This window comes from Chelon labrosus (genome assembly GCF_963514085.1).
Source record: "Chelon labrosus genome assembly, chromosome: 13".
Classification (NCBI taxonomy): Eukaryota; Metazoa; Chordata; class Actinopteri; order Mugiliformes; family Mugilidae; genus Chelon; species Chelon labrosus.
In genome coordinates this window covers 21,951,959-21,972,399 of record NC_140346.1, presented here as the reverse complement: position 1 = coordinate 21,972,399, position 20,441 = coordinate 21,951,959, and the positions used below count along the sequence as shown (strand labels likewise).

Below are 20,441 nucleotides of genomic sequence, written 5' to 3'. Positions count from 1 at the left end.
TAGGCTCCAGCAGACCCCTGCGACCCTTAACAGGAATAAGCGGGTACAGAAGATGAATGAATGAATGAATTTAATTATAAATGGACATAAAACAAGTAACCAGGAATGCCTTTTTTCACCTGTGCAGTCTCGTCAGATTTAGGAACATACAATCTCAACGCAAGGCTGAAAAATGTGTTTATGTATTTGTTATGTCTAGACTGTGTTCCTGTAATTTATTATTATCAGGATGTCCAATTATCTCTATAACAGATGAGATCATATATTTCCAATTCTAGCTTCTCTTCACTGGCTGTCTATAAAATCCATAGTAGAATTTAAAGGAACCGTATGTAAGAAATGTATTTCAATTAATCATAAAATGGCCCTGATATGTCACTGGACATGAAGAAATCATGTTCATTTAAAATACTTATATCACTGACAACAGTGGTCCGGCCAGGATATTGTCATTTAAAAGTGAAAGTTGCAGCCCTCAACTGATGTTGATGTTGTCATGTTGTGTTTTGGCCTGAGGCGCCACCCTCAAGCTATCTACTAATCACGAAGTCAGTAGAGTTTCGTCATCCGGGTTGCCAGCTCTGCTCTAGTTACCACAGCTGCAGCTACGAACATGTCGGATAAAACATGTATAACGTTACTAAACCTAAAAGACGTCGTGACAAAGTCCGGAATGGCATGGAATTGACCCTCGACTTTTGGATGCTATATTCTACCATGTTTGTTGGTATAGGCTCAAAGCCCCGTGCTTCCGTACATATAGACAGTGGATTTTCCATGGTCGCCCGTGCTAAATGCGTTCATGAAAAGCTTGAAATGTGCTGAAATGTGGTATTACAGTACATCTTTACGAAATATTTGGCTAATCGCCATTAGTAAATTTTTGCGATACATAATTACTTCGCAAAACATCTCTCATGAAGCATAAACTTTATTAACAGAAAAAATAATTACTGTGTAGGACTCGTCACTTGCCATTGGAAGCTCCTTGTAGCAGCCTACGTTCCTACTGGATCCTGCAGCTTAGCTGGCAACCTCGAGTCAGGGGGGAGGCTGAGGGGATACACCGTTCTACAGTATTTTGAAAGTGATTGCAGTACCAGTTCTGGCCAGTTTTGGCCACAATCCTACATACAGTTCCTTTAAAAATTTCTGTCTCACCTGTAATGGCCAAGGTACATCTTACCTTATAGACCAGGTAGTGCCGTATTACCACAATAGATTGTCTCACTTTCAAAGTGCAGGCCTACTGGTGGTTCCTAAGGCAGCTTGGCCTTCCAGATAATGAGCTAAATTACCAGCTTTGCCTGTTTGGTGGCAAGTTCAGATGCAACCTCCCAAGAACACAGTAGTAAAGAAGATATGTAATGCTGGCCACCACAGAAAGGTAAAACATCCATAGCAGCTTTGTGTGTCAGTGCTGTCAGACCCAGAGGAACTTGTAGGCATCTCCACTACCTCCCACTTAAGATGAAAGGAGTGGAGGTCGTAGCGCCCACAAAGTCAGAATCACATTGCTACACACCTTTCCAATAAAACACACCTCCATTCATGGCTTCCTCCGTCATCCACCCACATTCATCTCCTACTCCAATGGAAATAATCCACCGATTCCCGCGCAGTTTGAATCCGTCCTCCAGGAAGGGGATTTAAGATGAGTGCAAGTCACCGTTGAAAAGAAAATGAGAGTCAGAAGGAGAGTCCGTGGAGGAGAAGAGTGAAGAGCGCTGGAGTTCCGTCGGCACGATTGCCTGTTGGATTTGTTGATTTCCCTGTCGGACCAGCTGTCTCAGGAGTTGGGAGATACCGTTCCATTGGAGCAACGTCCGACTCTGACTGACTGACTGACTACGTTAAACTTCGGTACTGTGAGTACCCGGTGTGCATTTTTGTTTTGTATGTGCTGTTTGCTCGTCGCTGGTTATTTTGAGTTAATTTCCTCATTTTGTGTTGGAGCCCGCGGTAAAACCCAGAGCGGAGTTTGAGTTGTTGTTTTGTGGTGGTGCATGTACTGGACTGAACTGTGGTATTGCGGGACACTGAAACAGACTTTTCCCAACTGGACTGAACTGGAATTAAGAGACTGACTAAGGTGCACCCCTTTTTTTTTGTTTGTTTTGGCACTTTTGATTATAATTGTGAAATATATATGGTGGAAATCACATTGTTGGGTTGGTTGATTGCTTTTGTGGTTTATGGATGTATTTGATCTGCCTGGTTATTATTTTGTGTGGGTTGACTAACTATTTTTTTTGTTCTGTTTTATTTTACTTTGTCAGACTTGACTCTGACTGGCACCCCCACATTAAAACTAGTCAAACCCGCTACAAGGTCATCTTACTGCACTAGAAGTCCACCATTAGCTCCTTGGCCTTCCCTAGGTTAAGCTGACAGTGGTTGTTGTTGTGTTATCCTATGAAGCTGTTGCCTTGGTCTGATGGAGTCATCTGAGAACCTCTCCAAATCACACATTCCCAAGTTGAAATAGAAATCAAGGGTAAACAAATAGTCTCCCTGACCTTTCAGATCATGCAGTGGCTGAAATTTGTTTCAACAAACACTAGCAAGGGCCATCTCAAAGCAAAGAAAATCCAACCTAAAGGAGAGTCTGGACTCTTCCTCACTCACACTGCCTGCATGATGGAAGCACTGAGGTTCCTGGCCAGGACTTGTGGAGGCTGGCTGTCAAAGATTTGAACTCTGCGAATAGTTTACACCACTGTGCATGACAATGGAGGCAAATAGGAATTGCATTGGGGACTTGCTACTAAGGCAGTGACAGGTGGTTTTTGATGAAGAGGGCATATCGATGGGGGACCCTGCTGGGGCCCTTGCTGACATGTCTAGGCGAAGATGCTTTATAACCCCAATCAACACCTTGTGCTATGGGATGTATTGTCAGAAAGATGGTCAGTGTTATTTACTCCTGTCAGTAGACATAATGTTATGTCTGATCAGTGTATGTCATCTTTTGATTATTATGTTATGTGATTAAAATCAGTAATTCTTTATGATAAAAAGATACCAGATTGCTTCAGAGTCTCTACAGTACTCTATCTATCCACTATGGAGAGCCACTGAGGGAGAAGGGAATTGGCAATGACGTCTGCGGTGAGCCAACTTTCATTTGGTGTTTTTGTTTGTTGCTCTATATATGAAGCTGTCGTACACCGCTGTCTCTCAGAAGACTGCACTCAACTCTGCAGAAGACATTTGTCTTTGGAACAGCATGCAAGGTTTGGAAACTGCTGTATATATAAAAGCATCTTAGCACTTTCACTGGACTTTACTACTTAAATTCTACTTCTACTGTATATTTAGTAATGACAGTTCTGGCATTTTACCTCAAGAATTTGTGTGTTTTGTTAAACTGATATATGGCAGGTAACAACTCAGTGGTTGGTGGTATCGTGCAGCGGCAGATAAACGACAGGGTTATTATTGTGCAGATCCTGGTGTTGTTTTTTCTTGGCATTAACTTTTTGCTCATGGTGATCTTTTTTAAAAAGGAGTGCTTCTACACAACCCCACGCTACATCTTATTTGCTGTTACATTGCTGTCAGATAGCCTGTTGTTATTCTTGTCAGACATTATGCTGATCTTGAACTATTTTCAATATTCAATACAAATGTGGTTATGTATCATTATAACCATTTCTCTGATTCTGTACAATGCAGTCACACCTGTCACTCTGACAGCAATGACTCTGGAGAGATATGTAGCCATTTGTATGCCACTGCGTCATGCAGAGTTGTGCTCCACACGCAGCACAAAGAACTGTATCTTCATCATTCACTGCATCAGCTCTTTACCCTGCATTGTTATTTTCTTCTCCTTCTTTGCATCTACCTCTCGTAACTTCTACAAAGAACAGAGAATATGCTTTGTGGAGGTGTTTATGCTTCATGTGTGGCAGGATTATCTTCGGTCTGCTGTCAGTCAGTTTTACTTCTTGATCATGTGCATCACGATTGTTTTCTCCTATGTTAAAATAATGAAAGTGGCCAAAGCTGCATCAGGAGAGAATAAAAAGTCAACATGGAAAGGGCTGAAAACTGTGGCTCTTCATGGTTTCCAGCTGTTGCTCTGTCTCATCCAGCTGTGGTGTCCATTCATAGAATCTGCTGTTCTTCAGATTGATTTCAGGTTATTTATAAATGTCAAGTACTTTAACTACATAATGTTTGGTCTTGTTCCAAGATGTCTGAGTCCTCTGATTTATGGCCTCAGGGATGAAACCTTTTTTCTTGCTTTCATTGGGCTGTTCAAAAGAAACATTTTTTGATGCATGATGCACTTTTATTGATTTCCATAGGAGAAATTCAGGGTGACACTGTTGCATTAGAATGAGAAGACAGTAAGAAAACACAGTAATGTGCATACATTCATGTGCTTATGAAATAACAAGAATGATAAAAAATAATCTATGTATACACCTGGGGTATTCGTGTATATGTAGATTTTTATGTACCTACGCATGCATCTTTAAATCACAGTCATATGCAATCTGTATACAATTAATATGTAGTATCTAAGGTAATAAAACTAATGCATTCTAGATTTACTGATATTTCAAATTAAAAATCATGTTAATCAATAAATTGCTGCCAGCTCTTTATAAACTTGCATAAAGTTACATAAAGTCTGAGGCTTCTATTCATCAAGTCAAATATATACACTATTTACTGCAGTTTCCCCATTGCGGGACTAATAGGGTTTTCTTATTCTTATATTGCCAAAAGCATTCGCTCATCTGCCTGTACACACATATGAACTTAAGTGACATCCCATTCTTAATCCATAGTGTGTTGTGGCTTTAGTGCAGGGTGGACCCAAAATGCAGAGAGAACGGTAGGCAGGTTTAACTAAGGTTTATTTTCAGCTTTCTCAGAAAGGCAAAAACTACAAACTCAAAAAGCCGCTTAAGATAGCGGCGCGCAGCAGGCGGCAGCTACCGGAGGCTGGCAGACGGCAAGGAAACTGACGCAGCGTGACAACGGAATCATCCGACATTGGTGTCGAGTATGAACCGGGCTTTTATGGGGTGGTGATTGCAAGATGGAAGTCAGGTGTGCTCTGCTAATGAAAAAGTGGGTCAGCCATGCCTCTAAGCCACCACCTGCACTGCTCGGGAGAAAAAAAAGGAAAACCTGAACACAGCCACAAACTATGAGCATAAGACAAAAACTCAAATCATAAACAGAAGACAAAAACTCAAACCACAACATAGTGTTTAATGTGACGTCGGCCCCTCCTTTGCAGCTATAACAGCTTCGACTTTTCTGGGAAGGCTTTCCACAAGGTTTAGGAGTGTGTTTATGGAATTTTTTGACCATTCTTCCAGAAGCGCATTTGTGAGGTCAGACACTGATGTTGGACGAGAAGACCTGGCTCACAGTCTTCCATAAAGCCCTCTACGCACTGTTCTTCAGCTAATCTGAAGGCCACATGAAGTTTGGAGGTCTGTAGCAATTGACTCTGCAGAAAGTTTGTGATCTCTGAACACTATGACACTGACAATTGACTGTGGAATATTTAGTCATGAGGAAATTTCACGACTGGACTTGTTGCACAGGTAGCATCCTGTCACAGTACCACGCTGGAATTCACCGAGCTCCTGAGAGCGACCCATTCTTTCACAAATGTTTGTAGAAGCAGTCTGTACGCCTAGGTGCTTGATTTTATACACCTGTGGCCATGGAAGTGATTGGAACACCTGAATTCAATTATTTGGATGGGTGAGTGAATACTTTTACAATATACAGAGATAGATAGATAGATAGAGAGATTATTTGTTTGAATAAACACCAGCAAGGGTGTAAATAAATTACAACCATATGCAATCTGTATACAATAAACATGTGGTATCTATGGTAATAAAACTACATTTTTTCACCTATTTTTTTTATTTAAAATTAAGAACATTGACTTTAAATAATCTCTAACTGGTTGAATCTCCAAGTGCAAAAGGTCTCTCGTGTAATACTGCAATATATGTTGATTGTGTTGATAGTGAAGGTAGAAATAAAAGTAAAATGAATATGTTGCATCTTTTTTAATCATTGTAGAGGACTATATATTTCAGATTATAGTTTGTGATACCGTGAAGGTGATATTGTAATTGTTTTGTGTTCTATTTCTAACTTCACTCTAACAATCCTCTGAAGCTCTTGTCTTGGTCTGATGGAGTCATCTGAGAACCTCTCCAAATCACACATTCCCAGGTTAAAATAGAAATCAAGGGTAAACAAATACTCTCCCTGACCTTTCAGATCATGTAGTGGGTGAAATTTGTGTCAACAAACACCAGCAAGGGCCACCTCAAAGCAAAGAAAATCCAACCTAAAGGAGAGTCTGGACTCTTCCTCACTCACACTGCCTGCATGTTGGAAGAACTGAGGTTCCTGGCCAGGACTTGTGGAGGCTGGCTGTCAAAGAATTGAACTCTGCAAACAGTTTACACCACTGTGCACAACAATGGAGGCAAATAGGAATTCCATTGGGGACTTGCTACTAAGGCAGTGACAGGTGGTTTTTGATGAAAAGGGCAGATCGATGGGGGACCCTGCTGAGGCCCTTGCTCACATGCCTAGGTGAAGATGCTTTATAACCCCAGTCAACAACTTGTGCTATGGGATGTATTGTCACAAGATGGTCAGTGTTATGTACTTCTCCTGCCAGTAGTCATAATGTTATGTCTGATCAGTGTATGTCATCATTTGATTATTATGTTATGTGGTTAAAATCAGTAATTCTTTAGGACTGACTGATAAAAAGATACCAGATTGCTTCAGAGTCTCTACAGTACTCTATCTATCCACTATGGAGAGCCACTGAGGGAGAAGGGAATCAGCAATGACGTCCGCGGTGAGCCAACTTTCATTTGGTGTTTTTGTTTGTTGCTCTCTATATGAAGTTGTCGTACACCGCTGTCTCTCAGAAGACTGCACTGAACTCTGCAGAAGACATTTGTCTTTGGTACAGCATGCAAGGTTTGGAAACTGCTGTATATATAACAGCATCTTAGCACTTTCACTGGACTTTACTACTTAAATTCTACTTCTACTGTATATTTAGTAGTGACAGTTTTGGCATTTTACCTCAAGAATTTGTTTTCTTAAACTGATATATGGCAGGTAACAACTCAGTGGTTGGTGGTATCGTGCAGCGGCAGATAAACGACAGGGTTATTATTGTGCAGATCCTGGTGTTGTTTTTTCTTGGCATTAACTTTTTGCTCATGGTGATTTTTTTAAAAAAGGAGTGCTTCTACACAACCCCACGCTACATCTTATTTGCTGTTACATTGCTGTCAGATAGCCTGTTGTTATTCTTGTCTGACATCCTGCTGATCTTGAACTATTTTCAATATTCAATACAAGTGTGGTTATGTATCATTATAACCATTTCTCTGACTCTGTACACTGCAGTCACACCTGTCACTCTGACAGCAATGACTCTGGAGAGATATGTGGCCATTTGTATGCCACTGCGTCATGCAGAGTTGTGCTCCACACGCAGCACCAAGAACTGTATATTCATCATTCACTGCATCAGCTCTTTACCCTGCATTGTTATTTTCTTCTCCTTCTTTGCATCTGCCTCTCATAGCTTCTACAAAGAACAGAGACTATGCTCTGTGGAGGTGTTTATGCTTCATTTGTGGCAGGATTATTTTCGATCAGCTGTCCGTCAGTTTTACTTCTTGATCATGTGCATCACGATTGTTTTCTCCTATGTTAAAATAATGAAAGTGGCCAAAGCTGCATCGGGAGAGAATAAAAAGTCAACACGGAAAGGGCTTAAAACTGTGTCTCTTCATGGTTTCCAGCTGTTGCTCTGTCTCATCCAGCTGTGGTGTCCATTCATAGAATCTGCTGTTCTTCTCATTGATTTCAGGTTATATATAAATGTCAGATACTTTAACTACATAATGTTTGGTCTTGTTCCAAGATGTCTGAGTCCTCTGATTTATGGCCTCAGGGATGAAACCTTTTTTTCTTGCTTTCATTGGGCTGTTCAAAAGAAACATTTTTTTAAGCATGATTCACTTTTATTGATTGCAGTCTGTATGCCTAAGTGCTTGATTTTATACACCTGTGGGCATGGAAGTGATTGGAACACCTGCATTCAATTATTTGGATAGGTGATTGAATACTTTTGGCAATATATATAGATAGTGAAAGAGAGAGATGGTAAAATTCATGATATTTTGTAACATACAGTATGTAACACTCAAATGTCTTTGTTTGTCAATATATGAACACATGCCTGTTTCAGTACAATTTTTTTTTTAGTCTTGTTCCAAGATGTCTGAATCCTCTGTTTTATGGCCTCAGAGATTAAACTGTTTTTGTTGTTATTGTTGTTTTTTTTGTTTTTTTTGTTTTTTAAGGTTGTTTAAAAGAAACATTGTTTGACGCATTTTGTTAATAACTGTTAATAATATTAATTTTGTTAATAATATGTTGATTGTGTTGATGGTGAAGGTAGAAATAAAAATAAAATGAATATGTTGCGTCTTTTTTAATCATTGTATAAGACTATATATTTCAGATTATAGTTTGTGATACCGTGAAGGTGATATTATAATTGTTTTGGGTTCTAATTCAAACTTCGCTCTGTGTTTTTTACAATGGGAATCACCTCGGACATGGAAGACTACGCGATTCCCATAGTGTAACGTCTCACTCTGTTATCAAAGAACCAGGGATTACATAATGTAACCCAAAGTTATCTTATCATCAGTAAAAAATAAATGCTTTGAGCTCGTGGTTACGACATGGGAGCTGAACGGCTCATGTTGGAGTCGGAGCTAATAAATGTTGAACAGGCACGTTTGCTGAAATCACTGCAGCACAGATGAGAGAGAAGACACCTGAATGGATGGCATGTACGAGGAAGAAGGAGGTTGTTGTCTGGCCCCTGAGGGATGTGAATGAGGACATGCATTATGAATGAATCACTATTGTTGCAGTTACACTTCTGGGGAGGTGCATGTCAGGGTTATGGTGTAGGTCCGACACAGATATTAAAATCTGTTTTAAGGTTGAAAATACTGCTTGTGGGCAACAATTAAGCAAGTTGACAACTCGGTAAAGTAATGCAGGAAACACAAAGACTATCTAAAAGTATCTTCAACCTCCATCATTGTTCATTTAAACTCTTCCTGATAACACATAGCGCAACCTCATGGCAGCAGGAGTCCTTCTCTTTGTTGGTCGTCAGTTCATGTCATGTTTGACCTTTTGTTCCCTGTCTGGACTTGTTTTGTTTTGGGTCCTCTTGCACTGAACTCCGGCACTGTTTAAAATTAATATACAGTACATTTCTTGTTCATATAGTTGACTTAATGTTTTTTTAAATAGCCTTCCTACGCCCTCATTGACTTTATGACTACAATCCGTGATGGACTGTAGTCCCTCGTGTCAACTTTAATCCCTCTCTGTCGCCTGTAGACGGAGGCTAAGGGAAAGTATATGTCTGCCAGAATCATCGGCCTGACCTGCTCACCTGCTGGAGCTGGATTTCATGGCTACAAAGGACAAGGCTCTTGGGACTCTTTAAATAAATTTCAAGTTGTTATCCTCGTCTTCTCGAAGATCAAACATGAGCAACATGACACAACCTAAACTTCACTGTGTCATTCCAAGACTATGTAAGAAATATGGACTACAACGCATGTGTGTAAACAAATACAAACAGATTTATTTTGTTATTTTTTTTTAATATTAACAGCGAAAAACAATGATGCACAGAATAGTTTTATGTATATGTATATGTGTATATATATATATATATATATATATATATACACATATATATTTTAAAAAAAAAGCATACAACATACTGTGGTCCAGTAAGATGGATAAAAACAATATATAGCAATATACAGTATATCCATGATTTTTCTGACATTCACCAATCAAATAAATAGTCTTAAATAATGATTTAGGCAACAGTAAATCTTAATTCTTGTTTGATTGATTATATAAATACATATAAATACAAATATGATCATTTCATACAAGAAGCCATAGTGGGAAATCAAATACTGTAGAACGATCAATGTTTTCAAAGAGGAATCCATAATCATTATAAAATCAATAGCACGCTGACATGTGCTTTTTTTCTGTTTTCCAGTGTCTCTCTTTGTCTTAGTCTTCTCGTAGATAAGCCTCGTGCACCTCATGCTCTTCGCTATCCTCCAAGGAGGACGTATACTCTGCCATTCTCTGGATCTCTTCTACTTTAGTCTCGGCCAACTTCTTGTCTGCTTCCGCCGACAGTTTTCGTGCTTCTTCCACCTGCGCCTGGGCCACCTGAAGGTTTGTTCTCGCTGCGATGGACGCCTGCTGGGCTCCTGGAAAAACACAGATGCGAAACCATTTTTGTCAAGTTCAAGAATGAGGAAAGAAAGCGCTAGTATCCACGGACAGAATCCGATATGCAAACTTTAGTGTGCAATTTACTCACCTGAAGTGCACGCTGCCTCGGCTGCCATTTTACACAAGTTGACAGCGTTGATCCAGGTCGATTCATAGCGTTTGCATTCGTTTAGTCTCTCACTGGCCTGTCGGGGCAAGGAGATGAGAAGATTTGATAAATGCAAGTTTTTGCAAATAGTAAAAGAAAGAGTAAATTTGTTTTTCAGCATCCTTTTTTTTTTTTTCAAAGACTGACCTCTGCACGCCAGCTCTTGATAGCCTGCTGCAGCGAGGCCTCCTCAGCTGGGCTCACTTTTCCCAGCGTGACATGATATTGTTTTTGGAAAGCGATGCGCGAGTGCACAGCCTGTTAGCAAACAGAGAGGACGGACAGTCAGTGACAGTACAGGACAATCTTTAAAACGAAAACTTTAATCTGACCTGATGGACTGTTCTCGATAAACATTAGAACACATTTTGTTTTTATCTCCTTTAACTCAAATATTTGTGCATGTGAAATCGTCTTATCTCTTATCAGTGGACTCTGCATTGTGTATCTGCCTCTCGTACTGGTGTGGAACGTGTTGTGATTTTTTTTTTCTTTCTAGTAATGTATTAACTCAAGTTTGTAATTCTAATCCTGTGAGGTATTATGTTATGTATTATGTAAATGCTCCACATGAGATGAAAACTTACCTTTGAGTAGTCTGTAAGAGCATCTATGAGAGCCAAGGTAGTCTGGGAGAGGAATGTATTTGAACTGTCCGTGACCACGGTGGCGGCTCTTTTAATCAGGGAGTCCTGGGAAAGGTTTTCCACTTGCTGTAAACAATGAGGAGAAAAACATGTTTTAATTCCTTCCATAAGTTTCTCAGTGTGCAAGAATATCTAGAAGAAGCATTGAGCAAATGAATCACCCACCTGTGAAAAGGGGACAGCACAAAGCCTGTGGGCAACGCTCAAAGATGCCATGCTCATGTGTGCAGCGTTCGTACGCTCCCCCAACTTCTGCACTCCGGGCTTCCTGCTCTCAGAACTGCTGCAGAAAAAATTAGGAAGGAACATGAGCAGGTTTTTCACAGAATGAATAACGATATTGCCGTTTATGAAGTGGATCATGACCTACCTCAGGAAGCGGGTGCATGCTGCTCCTCTCCTGAGAACGCTCTTGTTGGTCCTCAGCAGAGAAATGTCTGCCAGATATCCTCCAGCGGCGCGGCTGGCACACACTGAACACTGACGTACAGCTTGCATTTTACAGATTGATTCCTCTGCTTAACCTACAGAATCTATTTAATATAATCCGCAAAAAATTGTTTCTGACAGCAGGTTTTCTAAAAAAGTAATCTTCTCTTTTTAAGATCTGAGCAATAGTCTTGTTTGCTGCTAGAGAGCTTTCAGAGTGCTCAATGAATACCAGCTATCGGGCGCTGGGGGTATTTGTAAGACCCCGGCACCACTTTGTTACGTAAAAGGTATTGATCTGTTGACTCTGCCTGTAGATGTGCGTATTTGGCCTTATCTGCAAATCCCCACAGATACGTGCAGGCTAGAGAACCTGATGTGTTTGAACAACACTTTCTCTCTCCTGCTTTATTGTGAGTGAGAAATGGGGGCAATTGTAGTTCCTGACAAAGCCAACCCTTCAGAGGAATTAAAATAAATGTAGAGTTAAAACGTTTTCAGTCACACTTTAAATTATCCACTTTTTAACTAAAACACTTTATGTATTCTTCGGTGTGCTGCTGATAATATGAATAGCTTAAATCATGTAAGAATTGTTGATCTTGTTATGCCTATGCTGAAATTTTAGTAAATTTAACAATGCAACGTAAACCTAAATGGTTATGTTTGGTTGTCAGATCTGTTGCTGACCGTACGAAGTTTACAGCCTGTAAACATCAGCAGACACTTGTTATCTTCCCTGGTGATGCTGTGCCAGGCGTGTACTTGTGCAGCTGCTTTCACCTGTTGCTTGTTTTGTTGCTTTTCTGTTGTCACTGGAATCTGGTATTGGCTGGTCAGCAACTTGCTGCCATTTAGATCAAAGCAGGACAAAATGTCTGCAGTTGTGCACAATTTCTCAAGAAAGTATGACCACAGTTATCAAAACCGTTCATACAAAGCCAAAAAAATTACAACTTGGAGATGGGACTGGCAAAAAAAAAGCCAGGAGATCCTAAAAAGGATTCATCCACCTGCCACTGTATGTTTTAGTGGATATCTTTTGTTATGGAAAGTAATGGAGAAGCTCACAAATCAATGTTTCCTGGTCACTGTGTTCCTTCTTAATGAACCACTACAGATAAAAAATATTGATCAATAATACTTTCCTCATTAAGAGTAGTAAAACTTCTGCTGTCATTCATAATGCATGTCCTCATCTTCTGAGGATGAGCTGAACCAAGTGCAAGTGACGGCTGCTGAGTTAATCTTCATTTGGTGTCATTTTTGGATATTGACACAGAGATCAACAGCAGACTTTTTCATTGGGAACATTGTGGAGGTGATGGTAAACTGTAGTATTTGCGAAAGAGTTTGGCCTTCTTTGTGGTGGCAGTTTTATATTATGTCAGTGTGTTGCTCGTTACGATACAACCTCTCTCACAAAGAAGTGCTTCTACACGACACCACATTGTGTGATACAGTTACTAACTGATATTCTTCTCTCTACTTGAACAATTTTTGCTTTACAATTTGGGTGGTGTAGAAAGGAGCAATTTATTTTTGTTAAGGCTGGGTGGCGCAGCGATGTGGTGGTTAGCACTGATGCCTCACAGCAAGAAGATTCTGGGTTAGAATCCATGGGCCGACTGGGCCTTTCTGTGTGGAGTTTGCATGTTCTCCCTGTGTCTGCGTGGGTTCTCTCCAGGTACGCCGGCTTCCTCCCACTGTCCAAAGACATGCTCATTAGGTTAATTGGTGATTCTAAAGTGGTGTGAGTGTGAGTGGTTGAACCCTTAGCCCAGTGATAGACTGGAGACCTGGGTGTACCCCACCTCTCACCCAATCACAGCAGGGATAGAGGACAACCCTCTAGAGGACAAACGATTACAGAAAATGAATGACTTAAGGCACAAAAGTGGAAAGATATGATCATTCCCTCCTCACACCAACACACTCTAGGTCTACTCTAGGCCACAGCTCATCCACATAATGTTCCTGTGCAGAAGGTCTGAAAACACTGAACCAACAATGAAATCAAGAAAATTGTTTAGACTGATGCAGTTCTCAATAGCATTGATGCATCACTGCAATGAACGACAGTATCCAAGGTAAAATTGCATTGTGGGTAATGTAGATGTCAGGTTTCCCCATGGGACAAAATGTGCGGAATAAAACTTTTTGTCAATTTGACTATATAAAGATGAACAAATCCTCTGTGGTGACACCCACTGGTGTCCCGAAGAGCTGTTTTAGCGGAGCTTGAATCCGTCTTACTCCTGAAGGCAAATCTGGCGCCGTAGCTATGGCTACGCAGACCCTAATGCTGTAGCCTGACATGCAACTACCAAGAAATGTAACTACTCGCCATTAATGAAGATGGAACACATTGACACATTGAGGAAAGGTTAATTGAGATACAAACATTTGTATGACTGGTCTTCAGCGAAATTTCGCCGTGGAGGTCACAAATAACTGAGAGCCAGCCTCAAATGGCCATTGATATTCATGTTTTTTAGCAAGTTAGCCATCCCATTTATTCTGTCTGAACGCATGCCAATAAATTAAGTTCGCTGAGGTTGCGTCCGCCAGATTGCAGAAGCATAGAGTTTGTTTTGGACACAGATTTTGGTCCAGTCCCCTGCGGGCCCTGATCACTGACGCAGAATCTACGTAAAGAGCTGACGAGCCCCTGTGAGCTGCTCTCAACAGAGTCAACTTGTTTGCCAAACAAATGAAAACTTCAGGTTGCACAATTGGACTCAGGAGCTTTATGTTAATGATCAGCTAGTCTGTTAATTACTAAGCAGGGGAGACGGAACCCGCTGTCTTACTGTTCCCTGGAGATAGCGCAGCTCTTCACTCCAGCGCTGCAGAAAACTCATTTACACTGGAGAAACATCCCTTAATGGATTTCATCATGTTGTTCAAAAACAATTCTGTTGTTACACCTGGAACTCTCCACTGTGAAATGAAACTTTGGCAAAGTTGCACAAGAGTGTGATGCAGGGACACGACCAAAACAGATAAACTAGTTCTACCAAAAAAAATACCACCTGTTTTGTGTGAATTAAGTGTTTATTAAGGTTTTGCGCAAACATCCGAGAAGCAATTACAAACCAGGAACTACACATTTACGTAAATTTATATTAAACACATTCTGTTGATGTTGCCAGTGGTATCATTAGAGACGTGTCTGCCACTATCATCCTGGTATTTGTCTAAAGTTCGAAGCAATCATTCCAAATTAAACGCTATAAATCATGCTTTTACTCTGGGACATTTTGTACCCAGTGGCTGCCAGGATTACAATCTGAAAGCTGGGCTAATAGGAAATTGAACCCACATGGTGACATAACTCTATAGGCATTATATTTTGCAACAAATATTTTTTTCATAATGATGCATTACAGCAAAGAAAAAACAGAACTTTTTTAAGTTGGCGCCTGCAGCTCCACTGTCTCCTCTTAAACTGCCTCCACTTTGACTTCCACAATCGCATCAGATATGAAACTAAAGCAAAAAACGGTTGAGAGCCGCTGCCAAATCCTATTGCTCCACAGTTTACAATCTGCATCGTACAAGATAGGGCTGGCTTGCTCGAAGGCGTCCACTCAGCAGAATACGCACAGTGCCAACAATCAATAAAAGAGCTTCACTTCCAGCTGGAAGAGGCCCGGCAGAGTGGCTGCATCAGCAGAACGCACACTTTAATAGGAGTGTTTCTGGCTGCCTGGTCGGTGGTGGAGCCGTTTCTAGTGTCCCTGAAATTATAACCACTTCAGTGGCATTCATTTTCACAGATGTTCAGTCTGGTGCACCGTGTCCGCACGTGCTTTATCATTTATACATTTGAGGTTTTAAGCACAGCCAGATGAAACACTTCTCCACCGCACAATTGTGGGATGGAATTGTTATGTGGTTGAGCAGAAAATTAATTATTGCACGGGTTTATGTTCATGTTTATGATGATTAAAGCTTCTATCCTCAATTATAGATCTTAAAGGAACACATTTTTGGGCATCTGTATTAGTTTGGTAGACTAGGCTGATGAGTCATTATTTTTTCCATTGTTTACTCTGTTCATTTATGTAATTTAATGAGTGCTATTGATTCTCATTTTATGGTTTGATATTGTTGTGGAGAAATTTGTCCATTTGCTGTACGACAAAGCATCAACATTCAGGTTTTAATCTTTAGTTAACTGACAGGAGAAGAATAAAAAAATCATTGATTTCAGTGAGTGCAAATGTTCGATTCATTCATTCATTCATGTTCTGTAACCGCTTGTCCAGTGAAGGGTCGCAGGGGGGCTGGAGCATATCCCAGCTGTCACTGGGCGAGAGACGGGGTACACCCTGGACAGGTCACCAGTCTATCGCAGGGCTAACACAAAGAGACAGACAACCATTCACACTCACACCGACGGCCAGTTTAGAATCACCAATTAACCTAACCAGCATGTCTTTGGACGGTGGGAGGAAGCTGGAGTACCTGGAGAGAACCCACGCAGACACAGATAGAACATGCGAACTCCACACAGAAAGGCCCATGGTAATGGTAATGCTAAATGACGTTAGCATGAATTAATTTACCTCTGGAGAAATCAGGAACATATTTGAGTGGGGGCCAAACATATCAGATAAGAGGGAAGAACGGGCCTGAGATGTTGTTCCCTGATGACATGTTTTATAATAAGAGCACAAATCTGAACTCTTCTGACAGATGAAGACATCTGCAGGTGAGTGGAGCTCTGTTCTATTGTCAATGTGGAAACTTAAATTCAGTTAGAGCACCAGTAATTTAAAAAGACGGATTCATTTATTTTTGACAAGTATTTATGGATTATATTCTGCTGTATTCTGGTTCTTAAATTGTACTATGTGGTGTGTTTTCTGATGTGTTCTTTCTCTTTAACAGGTGTGCTTCAGTCCACAGCTGCAAAATGCAGAATCTGACTGAATTTCCGTTCAATGCAACTTCCCAAAAAAACCTTTCTATAATCATCAAGGTGTGTGTGGTCATCCCCTCCTTCTTCTTCTTCCTCTGCTGTGTTGTTATCATGCTGCACATCTTTGCATCGCACAGACAGTTCCTGGACACCTCACGTTACATCTTGTTTGCCTACATGCTGGTCAATGACACCCTGCAGATTGTGTCCTCTGTGCTGCTCTTCCTCTTTGTTATGGGCAGGGTGAAATTTGCCATTGTCTACTGTGTACCTCTGCTGTTTGTATCCACTGTCACTTTCCAGAATTCGCCTTTAATCCTGGCCGCAATGTCACTGGAGCGTTATGTGGCCATCTTCTACCCGCTGCAGTGCCCAGCTGCCTGGCGCTCCGACCGCATCTGGATCATTATTCTGTCGCTGTGGTTCATCAGCTGCATCTTCCCCATTATTGAGTACAGCATCGGGGAAAGAAATCCCACTATGGATGCCCTTTCTGCTCCTGTGATTTGTAAAAATTCTGAGGTCAACTCATCCCCGATCCAGACTTTGTTCAAAGTTGCTGTAAGTGTGCTCTTCTTTGCAGTAGTAGCTGTTATAATTGTCTTCACCTATGTGAGAATCCTCTTGGAAACCAGGAAGATGAGGCAGGACAGAGCGTCCGTGAACAAAGCCATGCACACGGTGCTGCTGCACGGCTTTCAGCTGCTGCTCTGCGTGCTGGCCTTCACTCACCCCATCACTGAAACTCTCCTAGTGCTGCACAGCAACTGGCTTCCAGAAGACGTGGCCTTTTTTAATTACTTCTGTTTCATCCTACTCCCGCGCTTTCTCAGCCCGCTCATCTACGGCTTCAGAGATCAGAGTCTCAGGGGCTACATCGGGAAAGCGTTCCTCTGCTGCTCAAACAAAGTCAAACTTCGATTGCTTCTTAAAAAAAGCTGATTTAGTTTTGACATAAACATAATGTTCTAATGTCCAAGTATCTTTTGTGGCCAAATAGATCATCTGCAGGTCTTCAGAGAGGTTATTGTTTTGTAAAAGGTTGATGATTTACTTGCAAATGTTCACATTAATTAATATTATTTTATTAGTGCTATTTATTCATATTTTATGGCTTGGTATTGATGGTCCATTTGGTCTTTCCCTTAACAGGGCCTGGATTTACTTTCCTGGCAACATCAATTAAATTGTGATATCTTTTTTTTATCTTTAGTTAACTGCTCAAACACACTCAAACCTGTCAGAGACAAACTGCAGGACAGCTGGTCTGCATCTTGAAAGAAGTGATTTAGTTTTGACTTAAACATACTGCACTAATGTCAAATTCTATGTTCAGATTGGGCATCTGCAGGTTTACATATTATACAAATATAAACACTGAAAAGGTCTTTTTAATGCTGTATTTCTTATTCTCAGATCATCTCTTCGTGTATTTCCACTATAAGTAAACAGATCCACACGCCTTGATCTGTGCAAAAACCTTATGTGAGGCTTCATTAGTTCATAAATTAAGTAAATATCTTGCAGACTTGCATTGTTTTTAGCCACTTTGCGTGACTGTTTTGCAGTAAAATGACACTTGTTTGGTCTCAACTCAGGCTGTCATTTTAGCTTTAGATAAACTTTAAGTAATTCTTCGCTATAGCTGACTTTAATTTTTTTCTGAGTCTATTTGAAAATGTATCGCCAAAACATTTGCAATAATTAAATCCAACCTCTTGTACCCTCAGTGGAAGCAATCACGACGGATACAGCGTTTTCTGAGACAAGATCAACAGGTTTATAGATCTGAGGCTGTTAAACATAAACCAGGCAGAGGCTGCAGATCTGGGCCAGCAGCTTCAGTAAAGTTTGCTCAACCCGAGTGGGTGAATTTAAGGTAAATTAAGTCTGGCACCGGATCTGGGTCTCATCCTGATCCGAAACTTTCACTACAGATATTTTAAAACCTAAAACTTCATCAGACGATGTTGACAACGTTATAAAGCATTTTTGTAGAATATATTTGCATGCAGAAATCCGTATGTGCCAGTCTGACTCTTGTTGAACTTTCATGTAGGTCTTAAGGGTTTCTTTTGATGGTCACAAAAGATTATTTCTCCGTTATTCAACTGAGACATTTATGTGGAAAAAAGACTTTCAACCAAAATGCTGCTGTGAGTTTAAACCCCCTTTCTCTCTTCACTGGCTCATTTAAATGTCTCTGAAATGTTGCATAAAAATGTCCAGTTTTATATAAAATAAACAAAGTGTTGCACAGTTAGCAGTAGATAGGGCAACATAAAACTAATTTTCTTCTGCCACCGAGTCCTAGCAGAAAGTGGATGAATGATTAGTCTAACAATATCTTCTAAATGTATGCAGTTTTAGTTTATTTCATACATTATCAAATTAATTCTTAGAAAACACAGAGATAGACAGATATACACAGATTTTTCTGTGCCTTCCTTGACAATATAAATATTCAAATAAACAGAAATACAACAGATTTTGTAAAGCATCTTGAGACAATTTGTATTGTTATTGACACTATATACATAAAATTGAATTGAATTGAAATTGAATTGTCATTTAAGTCTGCACATTAAACATACATAAATTAGATCACTTTATAAACAAATTTTTGTCTTATAAGATATAACGCAAAGGTGCCTTTTCCTTTATTGCATTGTGAATTTTCTTAACATTCATTTTTTAAATCATTAAACAGTAACATGCAGCAATTTGTATCCAGATTTTTCTCGTTGTATTTGGAAAGTTTAATATAAACACTCTTTGCTGCAGTTTGGTTGTTGTGCTGACCTTTGACCTGTAGATGTCGCCCTGACTCCAAATCTATTTATTTTTTTATTTTTTATTTATTCCCTTATTAACTTTGCTTCTTTAGGAAACAAACGATTCACATTTAGTCATGCACTTCAAAACATTTATTGTGCCATTAACAGTTAAAACAAAGCTGATAAATAAATTAAACTGTGATGTATTTGCATGCAACTGAGCTCAAACGTTCTGCAAGGACTGAGCTGCTCGCTTCATCTCAAACAGATGGCTGTTATAATTGTCTTCACCTATGTGAGAATCCTCCTGGAAACCAGGAAGATGAGGCAGGACAGAGCATCTGTGAACAAAGCCATGCACACGGCGCTGCTGCACGGCTTTCAGCTGCTGCTCTGCGTGCTGGCCTTCACTCACCCCATCACTGAAACTCTCCTAGTGCTGCACAGCAACTGGCTTCCAGAAGACATGGCCTTTTTCAATTACTTCTGTTTCATCCTATTCCCGCTCATCTACGGCTTCAGAGATCAGAGTCTCAGGGGCTACATTGGGAAAGCGTTCCTCTGCTGCTCAAAGTCAAACCTTGATTGCTTCTTAAAAAAGCTGATTTAGTTTTGACATAAGCATCTGCAGGTCTTTTTTATTAGTGCTATTTATTCATATTTTATGGCTTGGTATTGATGGTGCATTTGGTCTTTCCCTACGATATTTGTACTATCAAAAGTCCTGGATTTACTTTCCTGGCGACATCAATTACATGGTGATACCTTTTTTTTTAATCTTTTGTTAACTGCTCAAACACAGTCAAACCAAGTGTCAGAGACAAACTGCAGAACAGCTTCTCTGCCTCTTGAAAGAAGTGATTTAGTTTTGACATAATGCATTAATGTTAAATTCTATGTTCAAACTGGGCATTTGCAGGTTTGCATGTTATACAAATATAAACACTGAACAGGTCTTTTTAATGCTGTATTTCTTACTCTTGTTGATTCTCGCAATCCCAGATCACCTATTCGTGTATTTCCACTATAAGTAAACAGATCCACACACCTTGATCTGTGCAAATACGTCATGTGAAGCTTCATTAGTTCATAAATTAAGTGACTTATGTACAAAATTCCCA

The 20,441-nt window shown here is 40.2% G+C and overlaps 4 protein-coding genes across 4 annotated transcripts; 3 read left to right on the top strand and 1 right to left on the bottom strand.

Moving 5' to 3' along the window:
• The first annotated feature begins 3,049 nt into the window (after positions 1-3,049).
• Positions 3,050-4,374, top strand: LOC311498079 (odorant receptor 131-2-like). Its single transcript, XM_084558518.1, has one exon. It carries the CDS (start codon positions 3,378-3,380, stop codon positions 4,284-4,286), a length of 909 nt encoding a protein of 302 aa, XP_084414644.1. The 5' UTR covers positions 3,050-3,377; the 3' UTR covers positions 4,287-4,374.
• A 2,756-nt stretch (positions 4,375-7,130) lies between these two features.
• On the top strand, positions 7,131-8,237 carry LOC311497856 (odorant receptor 131-2-like; the record flags this gene model as incomplete). Its single annotated transcript, XM_084558220.1, has 1 exon — positions 7,131-8,237. One exon carries the CDS (start codon positions 7,131-7,133, stop codon positions 8,145-8,147), a length of 1,017 nt encoding a protein of 338 aa, XP_084414346.1. The 3' UTR covers positions 8,148-8,237.
• A 1,921-nt stretch (positions 8,238-10,158) lies between these two features.
• On the bottom strand, positions 10,159-11,682 carry diabloa (diablo, IAP-binding mitochondrial protein a; the record flags this gene model as incomplete). Its single annotated transcript, XM_084558519.1, has 6 exons — positions 10,159-10,364; positions 10,478-10,574; positions 10,685-10,795; positions 11,125-11,250; positions 11,350-11,467; positions 11,555-11,682. The coding sequence occupies 6 exons, from the start codon at positions 11,680-11,682 to the stop codon at positions 10,159-10,161; spliced, it is 786 nt and encodes a 261-aa protein (XP_084414645.1).
• Positions 11,683-15,669: 3,987 nt separating this feature from the next.
• Positions 15,670-17,485, top strand: or95a1 (odorant receptor, family 95, subfamily A, member 1; the record flags this gene model as incomplete). The annotated part of the gene is made up of 1 exon (XM_084558219.1): positions 15,670-17,485. Exon 1 carries the CDS (start codon positions 16,538-16,540, stop codon positions 17,483-17,485), a length of 948 nt encoding a protein of 315 aa, XP_084414345.1. The 5' UTR covers positions 15,670-16,537.
• Between the last annotated feature and the right edge of the window lie 2,956 nt (positions 17,486-20,441).

Excerpts from the sequence above, each read along its gene's own strand:
- LOC311498079 (XM_084558518.1), top strand. The coding sequence starts at position 3,378 with ATGGCAGGTAACAACTCAGTGGTTGGTGGTATCGTGCAGCGGCAGATA.